General features: G+C 42.7%; 2 protein-coding genes and 1 non-coding gene across 5 annotated transcripts in view; all 3 read right to left on the bottom strand.

Annotated features, from left to right (window-relative positions):
* Positions 1-1,539, bottom strand: part of POLR3E (RNA polymerase III subunit E) — a 29,173-nt gene extending 27,634 nt beyond the window's left edge. The window contains exon 1 of the mRNA XM_065684324.1: positions 1,408-1,539. The gene's annotated coding sequence lies outside the window, so the exon portion shown is untranslated. The remainder of the gene's footprint in view (positions 1-1,407) is intronic.
* A 66-nt stretch (positions 1,540-1,605) lies between these two features.
* Positions 1,606-1,687, bottom strand: TRNAL-AAG (transfer RNA leucine (anticodon AAG)). The gene has a single exon. It is a non-coding gene; the product is annotated as a tRNA-Leu (tRNA).
* A 2,701-nt stretch (positions 1,688-4,388) lies between these two features.
* EEF2K (eukaryotic elongation factor 2 kinase) overlaps positions 4,389-18,828 on the bottom strand; it is a 32,093-nt gene continuing 17,653 nt past the window's right edge. For all 3 annotated transcript variants that reach the window (XM_065684322.1, XM_065684321.1, XM_065684323.1), the window contains 12 exons: positions 18,213-18,362; positions 16,571-16,703; positions 15,585-15,712; positions 14,790-14,991; positions 14,443-14,510; positions 13,638-13,715; positions 12,775-12,837; positions 11,732-11,866; positions 10,354-10,542; positions 9,828-9,952; positions 8,401-8,579; positions 4,389-7,772 (listed from right to left, as the gene is read on the bottom strand). In XM_065684322.1, the coding sequence (XP_065540394.1) occupies positions 7,663-7,772; positions 8,401-8,579; positions 9,828-9,952; positions 10,354-10,542; positions 11,732-11,866; positions 12,775-12,837; positions 13,638-13,715; positions 14,443-14,510; positions 14,790-14,991; positions 15,585-15,712; positions 16,571-16,703; positions 18,213-18,362 (1,560 nt within the window). In that variant the 3' untranslated portion in view covers positions 4,389-7,662. The remainder of the gene's footprint in view (positions 7,773-8,400; positions 8,580-9,827; positions 9,953-10,353; positions 10,543-11,731; positions 11,867-12,774; positions 12,838-13,637; positions 13,716-14,442; positions 14,511-14,789; positions 14,992-15,584; positions 15,713-16,570; positions 16,704-18,212; positions 18,363-18,828) is intronic.

Genomic DNA, 18,828 nt, shown 5'->3' with positions numbered 1-18,828 from the left:
GTTTGTTACCACAGACATTAATACAACTGTAAGAAGGAAAATTGCCAATCTGCATGTCTGCTGACACACACAGATGTTTAGCCAGCCTTGCAAATAAATGCTCCAGCAATTTCAAGTCCCAGCATGACTGGAATTTGTCAGTAATAATGGACCCCCTAAGTCCCAACACTGAAACTTGAAACAGTCTTTGTGTATAATTATGCAGTGCAGGAAAGGCCAGGAACTCCTGCTGCATCAGTGCCCTAAAGTACAGATAATGAACCAGCAAAGTAGGAAAAGTGCCATCTCCTGAATCACTACCGTAATTTCCTCTAGCACCTGGCCTTTCTTCTGTAGGCTTCTCTCAGCCTGGCCCTAGCATCGATCCTCTAGCCCAAGGTGGCCCATGGCATCCTGTAAAATGGAAGCTGCAACAAAAGCTGAAGCACCTTCCAAACATTGATGATAATTACCACTTTGACCTAACTATTTGTTTAGCTCTCTCCCTGCTCTGCTCATCTGCAAGCAGCTTTGCACAGTCATCTTCTGGTAGTGAACCCCACGAGGGCTCCTCTGCACCAGGACCTCTCTTTGGAGGGGATGTCAGTGAACCACATCTTCAGGATTTAAGAGACTGTGCATTAAGCATGAACCTCCCTTTAACACCCCGACGTTTATGTACCCAAGTGCCAGGCCCGTTCTGCCAGCGGCAGGGATTTAAGCTGCTCGCTGCTGCGTGGTAACTCTCGCAGGGACAGCCCCGGTCGCGGAGCCAAGCCCCATCTTCCCTCCACGTCGGCGGCCCCGCGCACCTCAGCGCTCCCGCCGACCGCGGCTTCTTCATTTCTGCCAACCTGCGGGCTCGCCGCCCCCCGACACAGCACCCGGCAGCAGGGGGCAGCGCAGGGAGGGAGGCCCCGGCCGGCTGCCCAAAGGCGCACGGGGTGAGGGAAACGGCCCCCGGCACAGCAGGGCAGTGCTACCAGCTCCGCAGAGCCGAGGCTCAGCTGCATTTCTGAGGTGTGAGCTGCGCCCTTCCAAGGCGAGGCGCAGAACTGCCAGCCCCGGGGGGAGCGCCCCCGGCCCTACCGGCGCCGCCGCTCCACAGCCGCAGGAGATTCGGGCGCTGAGGGGAGTGGAGGAGCGGCGGCCTGGGAGCGGACCCCCGCCCGCTCCCCTCAGGCGCCCCGCCACGGCGCCTCCACCCCGAGCCGGCTCCTGTGCGGGTCCCTCCCGCACGCCGGTGGCCCCATGCCGCCGCTGCTCGCCGCGGTGCCGAGCCCTCAGAGAGTCCCCTCTCCACAGCCCACTCCGGGCAGGCGAAGCCCACCTCAGCCCAGGCCACGCTCCTCCCCCTCCACCGCCCGCAGGGTCCCCGCGGCTGGCGCGCCCCAGGGTTGGCGCAAAAGCGGCGCCGCAACCGCCTACCTAGGCTTGGGCCGGCACGGGCAGCGGGGCGCCGGCTCCCCGGTGGCGGTGCGCGGCGGGCAGCGCTCAGGCAGCGGCCATGTTGGCGTCACTCCGGCCGGCACGTGGGGAAGCGGCCCTCCTCCTACCCACAATGCTCTCACGGGCGGCGCGGCCGCCAGGGGGCGCTGCATCTGGCGGCAACAGAAAAAGACCAGTTGGCAGCGGTGGGATTCGAACCCACGCCCCCGAAGAGACTGGAGCCTTAATCCAGCGCCTTAGACCGCTCGGCCACGCTACCGCCGCGTTACCGCTTTCTTCGCTACCAGTTACACTCCAACAAAGCCTTTTTCCCCTCAGCAGCACCCACCCCGAGCAGCCGCTTTTGCCGCACACCGCTTCTACCTCAAAATTAAAACACGGCAGGTACCTCATCCCCTGTCTACAACCGGCTGTAACTGAAGCGGTGCGCTGCGATCGGGAACGGGCTGTGAGGGGGCAGTGCCCCGCAGGGAACCGCGGATGCGGCGCGGCTGAGGGCAGGGCTGGTCCGCGGCCGGGGCCGATGCTACCGCCCCATTGCCACGTGGATGCCAGGGCGCAGCCTTTGCGGTACGTCGGGGCACGGCCTGTGCACCCCCTCTGAACGCCTAAACAAATACTAAAACCGATGTATGTGACTTTTTGCTGCAAAGCTACAACTCGCTGAATTGGCAGAGGCAAAAATCAGCAGACGTCACCATTGACGTGGTGGTGTTTCGCTTGCAGCACAGGGCCCAGCACAGCAGGCTGCAGTAGCAGCAGCAGTCGGTACAGCTGTTGTGAAAAGGGGAGTGGAACACAGCCCTGGCAGTGTTCGAGGCCTGGCTGGGCTGGTGCCGTGGTTTAAACCAAGACGGTAACTTTTTATTCCTCAAGAAAACTTAACCGGACTTGCAGGCAAAACGCGGACAGAGACTCCCAAGGGGCAGCAGGCAGCTGAGGTCATAAAGCACAGAACTATAGCCTGGTTTGGGGTGGCAGGGACCTCAGAACAGTTCCAACCCCCTGCCACAGGCAGGGACACCTTCCACTAGACCAGGTTGCTCCAAGCCCCCTTGAACGCTGCCAGCGGTGTGGCAGGCGCAGCTTCTCTGGGCAACCTGTGCCAGCGGCTCAGCACCTTCAACATTGTTGAAGGCACAGCGAACTGACTCCTCCCACTGCCCTGGCTGCAGAAAAGCAGGAGAGGTTTGGGAGGAGCAGACCTCAATTGGCTTCACACAGTAAACTTCCGTTCAGACAGCACAGGTCAGGGAAAGAGGCTGATTTAGCAGTCTCTAAGCTGTTGTCCAGGCAGCAGTGGACATGGGGTACCATCCGCAGCACTGCACTTTCGATGGGGGGGGGGGGGGGGGGGGGTTGATAATGCATATGAGAAGCTGCATGGCACACATCTTAGAAGTGGTTTTCTTATTACAAAGGCCTCTCAGCCCCACAGGTCCTCTTGCCCAGGCAGTGAGAAGTACCAACACCCTCCCAGAGAAGTGATGGGTGCCCCACCAAGGATGAGCTCAGCCTCTGTCCCGGAAATGTTTGTGCCTGGCCACAGAGATGCTTCTCCTCACCGCTGGAGGAAGCCTGTGCACCCGAGATTATTCAAGTCAGCCATGAGTGGCACTTACAAGGGATAAGAGCACGGGCTGCTCCTTGGTGCTGGCAGTTGGGTCACCAGGCTTCTCATTTTATCAGTGCAAAGTAAGATAACTACAGGACCTTTTCCAAATTAAAAAAAAGAGTGAACTTCTATCAGCCTCACTGTATTGCTTCTCTGGCACAGGAGTTAGCCAAGGAACAGCAAAGAGCCAATGTCTGTATCAGCTGGGCCCAGACCAAGCACCAGGCCCGATGGTTACAAACCCATGAGCTGTCCCCATGAGGTGTTCAGGTCCCCAGTAGTAGGAGGCACATGAGAGATGCCTGGAACTTAAAAGCTGTGCACAGCCTGATTCACCACCAGGAGCACTGGCCCTGAATCCAATCTGAGGTTCCAGTGAAATCCTCCCTTTTAATACTGAGAAAACCTAATTTGGCCTACCTAAACTACACCTGTGTCTGTCAGCAGTCATTCTGCTCTCAGAAGTGAAAGCATACCTGTGGGGAAGAGAGATTCAAATCAGTCCCATAAACCAATAATGAAGAAACAGGCAATATTCTTATTTACACTTTATGAGCTGTAAGCGCTGGCCGTACCTATGCTGTCTGATGGATGCTATTCCACTTCCTTTGTTACACTTCCCAAACATTCCATCTCTCAGTTATACCAGTTATAGCTAAAGACAAGTACCAAATGTCACCATTTTTCACCTTAGTGACACTAGAGTAAGGAGGCCCTTTTTTGTTAGGAGATTCTGCTATTTCAAAGTGCCTTTGCTACAGAACAATTTCACATTGTTTAATCTATACAGGTATAACAAATTATACCTGTCTAAATAAAGCAATAAAAAAGCAACATTTAAGCTATTAAAAATGGAGCTCTTAAAGGACCAGTATCAGACAGTTTATTCTTGAACAGAAAGGGGAATAAATCACAATGAAGATAACTGTGTGATATTAGATATTGTAGCTGTGACAAAACACTCCCCCACCTCAAATCATAAGAGGCCAGGTATTTCTATTCTTTTAGAAGGACCAAACAAAGACTGAAGGTGCAAGGATGCCTCTACAGCAGTCCTTAAATGAACACTTCAGTCCTCACATCTGTCATATCACTTACAGATATGCACGTGTAATTGAATGCAAATAAAACAGCACATCAACCATTGAAGTTTTCTTAATATCTAGTTATTGCCTCCAGTTAGTTACTTTTGACTGTTAAAAGCAAATGAAATCAAAGATGAAAGAATTAAAACTCCACAGAGGGTTTCTGGAAGCTGGCAATAGTAAGACTGAATTTAGGCAGATTATAAAGGAAAACATAAAAATGACCCCCCGCATGCAGTAACTAAAACTCTACTGAGAAGTGACAAAAAGAACAGCTTTATTGACCAGCCAGAATGAAACCAAAGTCAATGACAGGACTAAGTGATGCAGGCGATTGGTATTTGCATGTCTGACATACAAACAAAGGCTTCCACCTCCCTTTCCTTACCCAGGCAATATTTCTACTGCCATCTGGAAACGCTGACCCCAGGTAAGTTCTGGCAGGCTGAGCCCCAGATTTATTTTCACATTTTTTAAAAATACAATATTTTTATTTATTCATTGTGAATAGATTAAAAATACAGCATTACAGCAATATTATTCCAAGAGTCTGTCAAATATATAGTTTTTCTCTTTCAAAGAATGTCACAGAAGAAGTTGTGCATATTTCTGTAAACATTTTCCATTTGCAAATTATCTGTCAATTCTATTTATTGTACAGCTAAAAAATATGATACCACCTTAGGACAGAAGGTAGTCTGCATCACTAAAAAAGTAGTATTTGCCACAAAATATTAATCATCATAATCTTTCCATTGAGCTGTGTCCACATTTACATAACAGATCTACAGAGAACAGTCTGCAACTACTGAATTTAGCAAATTAAACTACATCAAAAAATGCCAGTAATTACACTCTATGCCCTCTACATACACATTTTGGATGGGCACACTCAATCTCCTCTGTTCCCTATATTGTGGTTGTTGCTGTTACACATGCTTCCTTCTCAAGCAAGATCTCAAAGACTTGGCAGCAACACCTTACGAGGAAAACAAATCCTTCTGTCTGAATTTGTTATAGTGCCTACACTGTATCTGTTCTGCACAAAACACTGACTATTCAGCTGTCTTCAGAGGCAAATGGCACCTTCACCTTTCATTAAGAGCTGGTATTTTCATGTTATGAGCTGAAGAGCAAAAAGGCCACATCCAGAACAGGCTTTAGGCACCTAAAGCAGAACTTTGGCTAGGCACTTAGAACATCCATCTGACTTGAGATCCTACAAACTCTGGTTCTATTTCAGCTTATTAGGTCAAAAAAATCTGGTTATTTCAGTACCTAGCTTGCCTAAGTCAAATTGAGATCTAGAAGTTAAACATTCCTCCATTAATGGGTGAAGAGCTTCACCTTTACAATAAAACAAAACCAAAATAAAAAGACCATACACAAGAAAATGTGGCCATGTGTTGCAAGGCTACTCATAGCTACAACTGCCTGGGGTTACAGCATCCACCCAGAAGTACAACATCCAAGGATAACTTTTCCCTCTCTTCTAGAAAGGATTCAAATCTTCCCATCTCACTTCTTAACCACCGGGATATTGCCTCTTTCAGACACTAACATCATGTTTGAATATTGTTTAAACGACAATTCAAGATATTAGAAATACAGAGACGGACTTTTTACAAGGGCATGTAGTGACAGGACTCAGGGGAATGGAAGATTTAAACTGGAAGATGTTAGATTTAGATTAGACATTAGGAAGAAGTTCTTTACTATGAGGGTGGTGAGGCACTGGCACAAGTTCACAGAAAAGCTGTGCCTGCCCCATCCCTGGCAGTTCAAGGCCAGGTTGGACGGAGCTTTGAATAACCTGGTCTGGTGGAATCATAGAATTGATTTGATTGGAAAAGACCTTTAAGATCATAAAGTCCAAATGTGTCCAAAGGAAGGTGTCCTGGCTGGTGGTAGGGGTTTGGAACTAGATGATCTCTAATGTCCCTTCCAACTGAGACCATTCTATGACAATATGATCTGTTTGCCAGAGAGAGTAAATGGGGAGAGCAACTTTGGAGCCCAGTGACAGGCACTCACACAGGAAAGGACAAACTGATTTCTGTTCCTCCAATGACTTCTACATTTTACAAGAAATTAATATTACTTGGCTATGTATGCAAGAAATCCCAATGAAATCAACTGCATTATCTAGCACCCTGCTTAGTTTAAGCATGCTTTTAAAAGCTTGGCTAAGTGAGGCTGGTGAGCATTACTCATCATTCAGCACTTCAGAGGGGCTGCTCCTTATTATTATCAATTTACACCCTGAGGAGGCTGTAAGGCCAAGAAGCTTCCATCTTAATCTCCTGCAAAATGAGTGTAAACCATGACCAAGAAATAGGAACAGTTTCTGTACTAACTGTACAGATGGGACAACAGCTTTAGAATAAAACACTGCATTTGGAAGAAATTTATCTCTACACAAAGATAATTCAATTACCACTATTTATGTGTCCTCCCATTACCAATTAAGGTCAGGCAAACAGGACACAGGAAATCAAGTGTATGGGGATAATATTGTTTTCTCTTTTTAACCAGCAATTTTCTTCAACTGGCATTTGAAACCATTCACAGACAAAACACTATTTTAAAAGCTATTTGAAATAGATAAATTATTTTCTATACATAAAAACAGGTAAATGAACAGCCTCTAACATTTTCAGAACTCCCTCTGGAAATGGTGGAAGGTGTATTCTCATTTTAATTGAGATGATCTAGCTTCACTGAGAATTGAGATGTCACTGTAAAAATAACTTCAAGTTATCCATATATTGCAGATCTTGCTACTGTACATCACTGGACAAATATCACATAAGATCAGTAGAATTTTATGTAACTAGGCTATAATTTGGTGCAAAATGTGAAAATTAGAAAGGTAAATGATGAGAGTCACCTCATCAGGAACATCAGCCATTTTCTGATGGTAAAATATGCAATGCTGGTAGTGAATAAAACATATTCTACCTTGAATATCCTCATTGCCAATCAGAAGCACCTTCCCTGCCCCTCCCCACACTGTAAGGATTCTACCTGGCATTCATTTGAAAAGAGTAACAGAAGTGCCCACAACACCAGTGGAAAAGAGTGGGACTACTTATTAAAATGAATAGCTGCATGCTTAAATTGAAAATTTACACTCACATGCAAATTTGGTGAGAGACACCAAAAATGAAGAAGAAATGCTGAGAATTTAGGAAAATGTTTTTTTTCTGTGTGTGAGGAGCAGAAGAAAAATGTAAACATACTGAACATTTGCTGTGTAAAAATGACATCTGAAACCTAAACAAAACAATCAGGCCCCTCAGTTCTAACAGTTAAAAAATACAAAAGGTCAAGTGTGCCTGTATTACAGCTTTCAACCACCACCTATGCTATGGTACCATATGTACCCCTTATAATCTACCCCCTCAAAAATAAAAATTAGAAAACAAAAATACCAAAAAAGAAACTGTAACACCACATAAAAATACATCTTTTTAGTTGCAAATGCAGCAAGTCTATAAAATAATTATATACAAGAACTGCTTAATTGCACTGTTATTCTTCCATCATTGCCCAAGCCTCTTCTGCTTTTTGGTAGTACTGATTTGCCAGTCTGCCTTTCATGGCTTCCATTGCTGCTTCTGCTGCTTCGGTGTACAGCTCACCTAGAAGAGGAAATAGTATCAGTTGTGTTGACAGGGTAAAGAAAAAACATCTCTTTATCCTGAAGCAATTAAAGGACAAAACCAGAAACTGAAGTCAAACTACAGGGCTGGATGTATGGGTCTTTTAACAGTGTCAGTAGAGTTACATTAGCTGGAAATCTGACTTTTCTTATATGAGTGGCTGCTGATGGCTCTTCAATGTATTTGGAAGGTCTGGAAATATGACCGGCCTGTAGGATCCCCTGAGACGACTCTAGGGCTTAGATACATGACACGTAGATTACACAACTAAGCCAATGTTGTGTGGGGCCTGGGAGTCATGGGTGTAACTCAAAATACAAGCAGCAACCTGCAGTTCAGTGGCCTGACACAGAGTGAAGGTTGCGTGCTAGTGACTCAGTGTGTCACAGGTTTGGACCTGGCACTGCCTTACTACTATAATCGGCAAGATCTCCTTCCAGCCTTGCATCACGCAGCATCATTACAGCTTCAGCCACACATCTGAGGATACTGATCCTCAATATGTTTTCTAATAGCTGAAACAGTTAAGGTATTTTTAGGGTACATGCTGGGGGAAAAGGGAATGAAAAGCGAGATTACTGATTACAGAAATCAAATAGGGCCTCACCTGATCTCTGTGGATCCTTATTCAGGTGAAACCCTCCTGTCATTAACATCTCTGCTTCCCTGGCCAGGAGCAGATACCGGGGCTCATCCTGAGTGCCATCATATTCACCTCCCTCATCATAGTCAGTCATGTTCAGTGCAGCATTGTACCAGTACAATGCCTCCTTCCAATCCTGTACTCTGAAGTTAAAAACACATTTTGAAGACGGGTACAATAGGAAACAAATGCACTTTGCACTGGAGAGTCAGTGCTAGTTTTGCACTAGCTTCTCCAAGCCTTAAAGCTTGGAACACAAAAAAGAACACAAGTATTTTCATGCAGGCTCACTAACTGCACAGCAGTATCAGGTCACTATATCAAAAAGGCTGGGGCCACTTTATGCAGTAATTACAGAGAAGAAAGTGTCAGACCGAAATGCCTTGCTTCTCTGAGCTTCCTTACTAGTTGTATGGTTTTGGTCCGGCATTTGTATTTGTGAAGATAACAGATTCAGAAATAATCCAAAGTTGCAGAGAGTCTTGTTTCATAAATATTTTAAAAGCAGCAATTGAGAATGCTCAGTGCACTTCAGTGAGAAGTTTAATGTCATTTTAAATTTCACCACTGCTAAGAGTTTCACTGTTGTGCAAATCAGAACACTGTCATGTAAATAACAAAGACATGTTACACTGCAAAAGCAGAAAAATCATTATCATCACCTGGTATATTTGGTACTTAACAAAATTAATACATGTCCACTGTTAAAAACTCACCTAAAATGCTAGAATAAAATAAATTATCAAACCAACATATTGCGTAGCCTTTCAGCAAGTCACAATCTAGTTCTGAGTCACAATACTGCTCCTGTCAAGGTAGGAGTGCTGGCCAAATCAAAAGCGACTTAATGACATAAAAGCATTTTCAAACTTTTTAAAACTTAGGATCATCCTTAATTAAAAGTAACATCCTCAGCATTAAGACCATGTTCCTCTGAGATTTCCCTTCCTACTTCTATTACAAGCAGCAGCGAAAGACTACAACTATGACAGATACTTCATTCATCTGACTGCATCTTATCTATAGTCACTTTAAGGCTGCACCTGTTTCTCCTGTCCCACAGCTTCTTTCACAGCAAAAAAAAAGTGGTTTGAAAAAATCGTGAAGGAGGACACATGGCAGTTGTAAACACTTTTACCTTACTTTTAGGGTACTACATTCTCCAAAAGAACTCCTGTGTTTGTTTTTTTCCACTGATCCCAGGATTTTCAAGTACATTCAGTATTATTCACACCTGGGTAATTCAAGTTTGAAGTAACTCCAACACACTACTTCATAGCATTACTTTTGACATAACAGTTATGTGAATGAAAGACACATGGCGAGTGCTTCTTTGATTGCCCTCCCCCCTCAGTGGAGTTTCCACCAAGTTACTCAGTCATGCACAGTACCTGTCTGAACCAAGATTTACACCTGTATCATATGCTCTTGCTACCAGAATCATGGAAGATCGGTCTCCAGCTTCTGCTGCTCTCAGCAAGTAATCAAATCCTTTATTCCTGTTTTCCTTTGTGTCCTAGTAAAACAAGCAAAACCTTTAAAATGCATGTTTCTAAGCAAAACTACCTCTTCCTTCTTCTAACACTAAATGCAGTTTCTCCAAGTCAGTAATGGCTGTAAGTATTTAGTACGTCTCAGAAAGAGGCCCAGCCAAAAGAAACTGAAGCTGAACAGTAAAGATCACTTCAGAAACTTCCCAAAGGTATGCAGTAATCCACTGGCAGAAGCAGAAACAGGCAGCATTTTTTTGCTGCTTTGCCTAAGTCCTTAATTACAACATCATCTATTTTCTCTGAAGAGGCTACAGAATACCTAACTGTGGTTATTATTTTGTCTCTATTTCCTCCTATTGTTTTATTATTTCTACAATGGACCACAATTCTACATTTTGGCATTTTCTTTGATCTTTCTGTTTACCTCAAGAGTGACCTCAGAAAGAATGTGATGTGGCAGCTGAGCGCACATGAGTCCTAACCCAACAATGGCTTCCAGCTCCCCGCAGTCTGCAGCATGCTCCAGGTGAAACAGGGCTGACTCCCGATCCCATTCCTTGTCTTTCTCACAGAAACGCCCAGCTTCATGATAGCGAACCATGGCCAAATGAACCTAGAACACAATTGTAAAGGAGACTCAAGTACTAAGTATAGACCCGATTCTTCGGGAGCCCTATGCCCACACTTAGGCACAAAAATACTTCTCCGAGGTGACTACTTAAATCTAAACATGTACATCTGACTGAGCAGAGGACTAGTCTGATAACACAGACTTGGATCCTGATTTATGCCTGAACAGATTAAACAGGCAAAAAGTGATGACTACATGCAGTGCAGCTGCCTCTCCAGTTCTGTAAGTTTAGACACATACAGCTTTATAAATTTCACTACTAAGAGTAGTGCCCTAAACAGCATACCAGCAGGTTGCCACACCAGAACACCAGATTTCAGGGGCATGGCCCAGCATATCTCCTTAGGATTTGGAGACCTTTTGGAGGGAGTCATAGTTAAAGGCACTCAGCCTGCAACAGCCTAACACAACAGCCAGCAGGGCAAATTGCAGTGAACATAGGTCACAGGCTTTATGTACAGCAATGGCCATCACAAGAAAAGAATTGACCTAAGCATACAAAAAAAAAAAAAAAAAAAAAAAAATCAAGGTTATCCAGGGAAAAATCCTCATACCACTGAAGTAATTATTGTCACGGGGGAAGGATTTTATTCCAAACATACTATAGGATTTTGAGGTTTTTTTTATCTTCCCTCCTTAAGGAAAGACAGGTTTCTTTTCAAACCAAAAGGTCAGAGAACATCTGAGGCTCTCATAATGTTCAGGAAGACCTACACTGTGTGCTTTGAGTGTGGACTTAAGCCCATACATAAACCCAAACTTAATTCCATTTACATTTTCTGGGATAGTCTAGAGTAAAAAAAAAAAAAAAAGCATTGGTCCATGCTGCCATTTTTCAGAAGCCCAACCCTGCCTATTTGCAAGATATGTGGGTCATGCACATCATATCTGTCCCACTGTATCTTCTCTGCATGATGCCTTGAGAAAGGCAGATGAATCAATAGCAGCATCCTTCCCAAAGGAACACAGATGTTGTAAGTCCAAAAGCAGACTGAATTCATGGGTTCCTAGGCTTAGATGTCCCTTATAAAAATATGATTAGGTGACAGAAAGCTATAGACATATTATTTATTATCACCTGCACAAATAACTCGTGCAGGGCAACACCTCCATATAAATACAAGATATCTCTTTCCAGTTGGAAAGAACAAGATTACTAGACCCATCCTACCTTCCCAAGGATGGACTTCCCAATTTTCTTTTCAAGTTCTAGTGCATTGAGCCTCTGAATTTCTTGGGCAACACAGGATGGTCTGTGGATGTGGACTCTTCTAGAGTTGTACAGATTCAGTTTCTCCACACTGATCTGAAATAGGAATACACTGTTATTTTACCTATAATTAAAATTTCCATACTGTTCAAATGGATTACCATCCAGAAATCAAAGCTACCATTAATGTTATTACTGACTAGTAAATACTCTAATTCAAGACATGGCTTTCAAAAAGTCATGTTAGTAGCTGAAAAAATGGTTACTATTATTCATTAAATAAACAGAGTAAAGCCCTCTATTTCTAATCTCTACATCAATCATCCTCCATAAATGACAGCAGTGAAGCAAAGCACGATCTTTAAGTTCTGAATCAGAAAAAAAAGGTACTTACAAAAATAAACACCCAAACCAGTCTTACTGCAAACACTGAGTTTTATCCATGCAGAAAACATTTAAAACCATAGGGTTTAATAGAGTTATTTAAGTTTATAGCCACAGAAACTATCACAGAAGCTGTTACTTTGTAAAACACAGAAGGTGGCCTGGTTTTCCCTAGCTGAGTTAGAAATACAGTAGAGAGAGCTACTGTCATGTATCTCAAAACAGTACATGTTTTTAAACAATCATCCAACTGCATATGGGATACAGTTCCAAAAATAAAGTGCAGAAAGGAAATATAATCTAGGTAGGCAGAAAAAAACCCCCACAGAACTGTAATTATTTTTTTAAGTGATAAATCTATGCATAATCACTAATTTATGTCAGGGATCAGTTACAGAGGTGACAAATGGTTTGTAACGATACTTCTTTAAATGGAAAATAAAAAACAAAACAAAAAAAGGAAACAACACAGAGTGGTAAGTTAATATTAATAAACATTATGTAGCTGAAAAGGAAAGCAAAATGATATCTGAATTAGTGATGTGAAGTCAGATGGCAGTGGAAAAAAGGATAAGCACAGCGGCAAACTTATAGTCTATGAATATCTCAGCATTATTCACCCTTGCAGAGCTTCCCAAACTGTCTTCATCAGATTCATGTCTTCGGTTGTTGTTTGAATGGCCCTATATTAATGTAAAGATTTGCATTGTTTAATTCGCAGCAACTGATGTGTGCCATTTACCCCTCTAGACTATTCCTAGCCAGCAAAATTCATGTTGACAATGACCAAAATAGCTTCCACTGAATCTTTTTTTCCTCAGTGATACCACAACATATAAAGAAGCATACTGAAATGGTGTGCATATGGTACACCCAGTTTTCAATCCTGGAAACTGGGTATTCCATGACAAACACCTTCCTGCTTCAAAGGTGACAAACGGAGTGGTAACTTTGGAAGCAGCATTCTTTTTCCTATCTTCTAACTAAAGATGTGATCAAGATCTTCAGGTCAAAAAAGCATTTACTTAAACGTTTGTATTTTAAAGGAGTAACCATTAACCCACAGGAATTCTAAAGTTGCATATTTATTAACTGACAGCAACATTAAGTTCTGTAATATCTCAAGCCGTATAAAGTCACAGAAAGTAGAGAGGGTAGAAGAGTCTGAATACAGAACATATTTATAGATTTCATATGATGAGCAGCTGGCTACATTTCTCAAATGCAATACAGAACACTTAAAAATCCCCACAACAATATGCAATCAAATGGAATGTCTCTTCATCACAAATGGTCTCTTTCTTGTTAAAGTATTACTAATATTCTCAAGATAAGTAATGCCACATCATGTGGGAATTTCTTTACAATTGTTTCCTTTTTCTACAAAGTTTAGATCAAGAAGGAATAAAAGATAAGATTCTTCTATGGAAACAATTTAAGTATGAACAGGCCCAGCTCTGCTAAACCCAGAGTCAGGTCTTACCCTCTCTCTATGATCCAGATCTTCTAGCTCACTTCTCTTTTCACTGGGATATCCACTGTCTCCACCATTTTCACAATCCTACAGAAGAACAGAACAAAACATCAAAGCATTAACATTACCCTTTGTAAGGATCTCAGCCTGCCATTTCCCAGAGAAAACCTGCTGCTGGTTCAGTATGTTGGAAAGATATACTGGATGATTGTATGGTGGCCTACCTCTGATAGGCAGAACAGGACTCCATAGTCCCGAAGGTACTGCCAATTCTGTGTTCTTAGAAACACACAAAAAAATCCAGGACTCAGGTACTTTATCAAATCAAGATTCCACTTCATATAGTTTTCAGTCTTCAGTGGCAGCCAGTTAAAACAGTAAATGACAGCCCCTGGTACTAAGGCTCTAGTGTTGGAAAATTCCCACCGCAAACTTATTGCGGTCTCCTCAGTAAGGTTCTTTAGGATCCCACAGTACCAGTATTTGCAGAGACCTAATCAATGGGGATTCTGTTTAGCTTTGGCACAAGTGCCAAAGGCACAACACACTGGCAGGGGAACAGACAATTTAATTATTGGTCAAAATACATCAGATGTAAATAAAATACCTGGAGGGAAAAAAAATGATGAGTACTATTTTAAAATAACATGTTCGTCCTTTACTAGAAACAGCAAATGGAGGTAACGTGACCTGCAGCACTGAAAACTGGCAGAGTGCCTTTATGTGCTCTAACTGAACAAAGTCTTCAGGCAGTCCTTTAAAGACACGCTCATTAAGGAACTGCAATTTCATTCTCTGTTGGACAGATACTCACCCTTTGGTTATCAAGCTGATCATAGTCTTTGTGAACAAGGCTATCTACTTCACTGAACACAGGCCAACCTAGAAAGAAAAATATTTGTTTCTTATTGTAACTATAACATGCCTGAGGAGAAAACTCTGAACACTATCATTTTACCAGTCTTTGCATAGAAGCATCTGTGCATTAATTATCTACACAAAAGTGCTTTTGGTTTTATTTCTGCTTCAAGAGGAATGCCAGAGACAAGTATTCTGGACTAGACACCACATGTTGTTGTGTTTAAAAACCAATAAAACAAAACAAGTCACTGTCATATACTCAGGATCACCCCAAGGAAATTATGTATGAGGCTCACTCACAAAGCATGTCCATCTTTTGGCTGTGAGGGGTTGCTGAGGAAGGAGAGCAGGGCAGAGAGTCAAATGCTACATCACTCATGCTTTCATCTCCAGAGTTCTCAGACAGGCGGAAGAGCAGAGGGGGTCGGCTACCAGAGAGTGTCCTCACCCGGCTGCTGCCACATTTTTCCTCTGTGCCACGGAGAATTGTTTGAGCGGATTCCTTGGCAAATTAACAAGAAAAATCCCATGAATGGTGCTTCTCTGTATTCTAAGCACGCTACATAAGACAATGTGAATGCTTATTAGGAGTCCTCTACAAAAGAGGGTGTATAAATACACACATTTATACATAACTATTTGCTTTGACAAGTTCTATACCCTAACAAAATACCAAGTCCTGGCATTGTTACAGTTAGAGGGAGTTCTGTTTAGGACCGAATGTCATTCAAAGCATTTCATCAAGTCCCACTCCCACTAATACCAGTTGAAACCAAGATCAGTTAAACATGAGCAGTTTTTTTGTTTCTATTCTTTCCAAATCAGGTTTGAAAAATACCAAATTTTCTAATGATTTCTGCATTCAAAGATATATTTGGTCCTAAATTACATGTGTTATAAGTTTCCCTATTAATTAAAACTACAGCGTTAATTCAGAGACAACTATGAATAAGTCAGCTTTAAACTGCAATATTAGTGATTCAGGTGGTTTTATTTGACATGCAAATCGCACATTTCAGTTTTATCTACAGTGCTTTTAATGTCAGAATAAACCATTTATATTGCTTAGCTACATTTTTTTCGTCAAGCACTTACAAGCAATTTTCTATTACAATCCAAGGCATCTTTCTCTTTGGATGAAAGATCAAACGGTGCAAGTCCCATACTTTTGCAAATCTTGTTGCAAGAATGAGAATGGAAGAACAAGGCCATACCTCGAACACCTACAGCATTAAAAAGAAACAGAAGTGAAAAAAGGGTTTATTCAAAGTTTACACAACAGTTTACTTACTTAAAAGCTAGAAGTCCCAAAGCATGTTCTAAAAAGTCAAAAGAGAAAGAAAGTGCTTTGTAGCACACAGCTCAACCTACTTCCATTTTATTTCAACACCTGTAAGAACTTTTCACTCTCTCTGAAGAGGGTTAAAAGAAGTTTGCAATTCTTCAAAAGCTATGTATGCACAGGACATAGGGTGGTGAGGCACTGGAACAGGTTGCCCAAAGAAGTGGTGAATGCTCCATCCCTGGCAGTGTTCAAGGCCAGGTTGGACAGTATCTTGGGCAACATGGTATAGTGTGAGGCATCCCTGCCCCTGGCAGGGGGGCTGGAACTAGATGATCTTAAGGTCCTTTCCAACTCTAACCATTCTATGATGGAATAAAAAATTAATTTGGGTGCATCATTGAGAAATGTACCTGAATTACATTCTGCTTACAAAACTTGCTATTTCCTATGAACAACTTCCTGTATGGACATCTGGAGCTTTAAAAATATACGTATCTCTCCACAAAATTAAAGGCCATGATTAATGTTCTCACACTGCAGGAAGCTAGTTAATTTCATTACTTGTTTTGTTTAAGAGTAGGCCAAGAGACATGAGAAAAGCTCAACTCTTATTTTAAATCTGCCCTTGTGTGACAGCTACCCTGTTCAGGCACTCCTTACTACAGACTTTCCCCAGCTGTTTGCAAGACCTTCAGAAATGTGCCTGCTCACTCAGCCATGTGGTGGCTACTGAGCAGACAGCTAGAAAGAGAAAATAAGCATACATGAGCATGTGAAACAGGATTATTGATTTTACCTAGGTTGCCATCCCCAAAATCTGTACCACTCTCTGTATGGATCTGAGGGTCCGTGTAAAGATCTCCAACGCCCTGGATGTCAACAATAATGAGTTGGTGTCCTGAGCGCTCAAAGGTGAAGTGACTGAAGGCCTGGGAAGAACCATAGAAGACATCTGAGAAAACTCTCCTTTGATCTACTGAAAACAGCAACACCTACTCACCACTTGGCGAATGGGCAAAGAGGTCTGATAACTGTATTAGTGAAATATAACTGGTATAAACATCATGATGAAAGCAATGAGAGACTAAAAGCATGTAGTAAATTGCTTCTCCAACCTGTGCCCACTTGGAGATGGGCTAAAAGAGGGTGAAAAGCAGCAGGGGAAACATGCAGGGGAGAGGAGATCACTGTATTCCTCCTTCCTGAAATTCTGTTTTCTGCTACAGTCTTCACCTTCAGTGGGGAGCTGCCTGGCAGAGCTAACAATAGTGGGCTCTGAAGCAAGTGCAGAATACCTTCTGCATAAAATTCCTGGCTGTGCCTGTGGATCTCCAAGCTCTGCAGCCCTGGCATTCTGCTTCCTTCTGCCAACAAGCAAAGCTCTGCCACATTTTGAGAGGAAAAAAAAACCCCAAACAACAAAGCACCAACAAACAAAACCAAAACATTGCGCATCCCCACATGTTCTCCTTCCCCTACTATGTCCTCTCAGAGGTCCCCTAAACAGCTGATCTGGCTCTACATTTGTGTGTCAGATAATGAAATGCACATTCTTACTCTTTAAATGCAGCATTTCAAGAATCAGGTATAAAAAGCCCTTCTCTTTGGCACAAAGCTGAGACATTAGGAATCTTCTGGGAAGGCCTCCAAAAAAGCACTGCCAAGACTGGGGGAGGTGACTGGTGGTGATAGACAAACATTTTAACTGCAGCAAATCCCATGGAACATTTTGTTCCCAACCTGGGAAAGCAGAGCTCTGATTCAGTGTACAAAATACAGGCCAGAACATAAACCCTCTCCTTACATTAAGCATCACAACAAATACCCCTCAAGCCCCCGTAAAACACTCTTCTGCTATGCTGACCACTTTGCATTCATTCGCCAATAAAGTTCTTTTACGAGATCCAAGAAACACTTGAAATCTGTACTTTTATTTCTATATGTAATCTCAGATTCACCTATTCAGAGACTGTAGCTGAAAAAAAAACACCCAAAATAGATTCTGTATGCAAATGGACTATTTTTTTATTTATACAAGTTGGATATCTGCCACCTCCTTTTGTATGTTACATGAGGCACCAGAAGACTATTTAGTACACAGTACATGACAGGTCTCTCTCCCTGCCTTAATTTGAAGAGTTTGAAATACATTGATTCCTGCAATTACAAGTAGAGTAAAGTGCTTACTGTTTCCAAAGAGTGTTACCCATGTTCAACTCTACTAAAATCAACAGACACTGAAATGCAATGAAGCAGCACTTGGCACTTGAAAGAGCAGGCCCCAAATAAGGGGTAGTCATACGGCAAAAAGAGAAAATAATTTGGCATTGTACTGGCAAGCCTGCAGTTTTCTTCCCTGGCAGCAAAGAAAGACCTCTAGATGGAGCCAAAAAATTCCCTGTAGCTGACTCTCTGGAAAGCATTAAACAAAGCCTTACTTGCGGGGTAAGACGAATGTTGTCGTCTCGCACAAATCCAGAATTGGAGTTGTATTTTATGTATTTGCCCTCAATGTAATGTTCCAGGTGAAAAAGAGGCTTTCCAGGTCTGTTCTTCATTTCGATAATACACATCTGTACTATATCCACCTGGGGAGGGAAAGAACATAAACAATGACTAATAGAATACTGTGTTCAGATCAAGGTGTGCGTGAAGCCGCCAGCTGTGAAAACTTTCCCAGTGAAAGAAGCTGAACAATTGCAAAGATCTGTCTGTTTATCAACGGGTGGGGAAGAGTCACGTGCTGCTCAGGTTATTGGAGGGATTCCATAAATTAGAAGTCTCTTCAAAACAGCTCTGCAGAACTTCTGCCACACATCCTTCTAAAAAATGCTTAGTAAGGTTTGCTTTCTATTTTATTTTTGTGGGTCTTTTAAAAGTGTCCTGCAAACAGTCTATGCCAAGAGAGCAGAACATACAGCAACTACTGCACAACTTCAATAAATGCCTTTTCAGAGATGGACTGAAGACGTCTATCATTCAGGTATTTCTGTATCCTGCCTCACCTCCTTCCTGTCCCAGACACATTCCCAAAGGAGAAAGCATCACAACTCT

The sequence above is a fragment of the Lathamus discolor genome, chromosome 6, assembly GCF_037157495.1.
Source record: "Lathamus discolor isolate bLatDis1 chromosome 6, bLatDis1.hap1, whole genome shotgun sequence".
NCBI classification, from domain to species: Eukaryota; Metazoa; Chordata; class Aves; order Psittaciformes; family Psittacidae; genus Lathamus; species Lathamus discolor.
The sequence above is the reverse complement of the archived record's forward strand: the minus strand, read 5'-3'. Positions and strand labels throughout refer to the sequence as shown.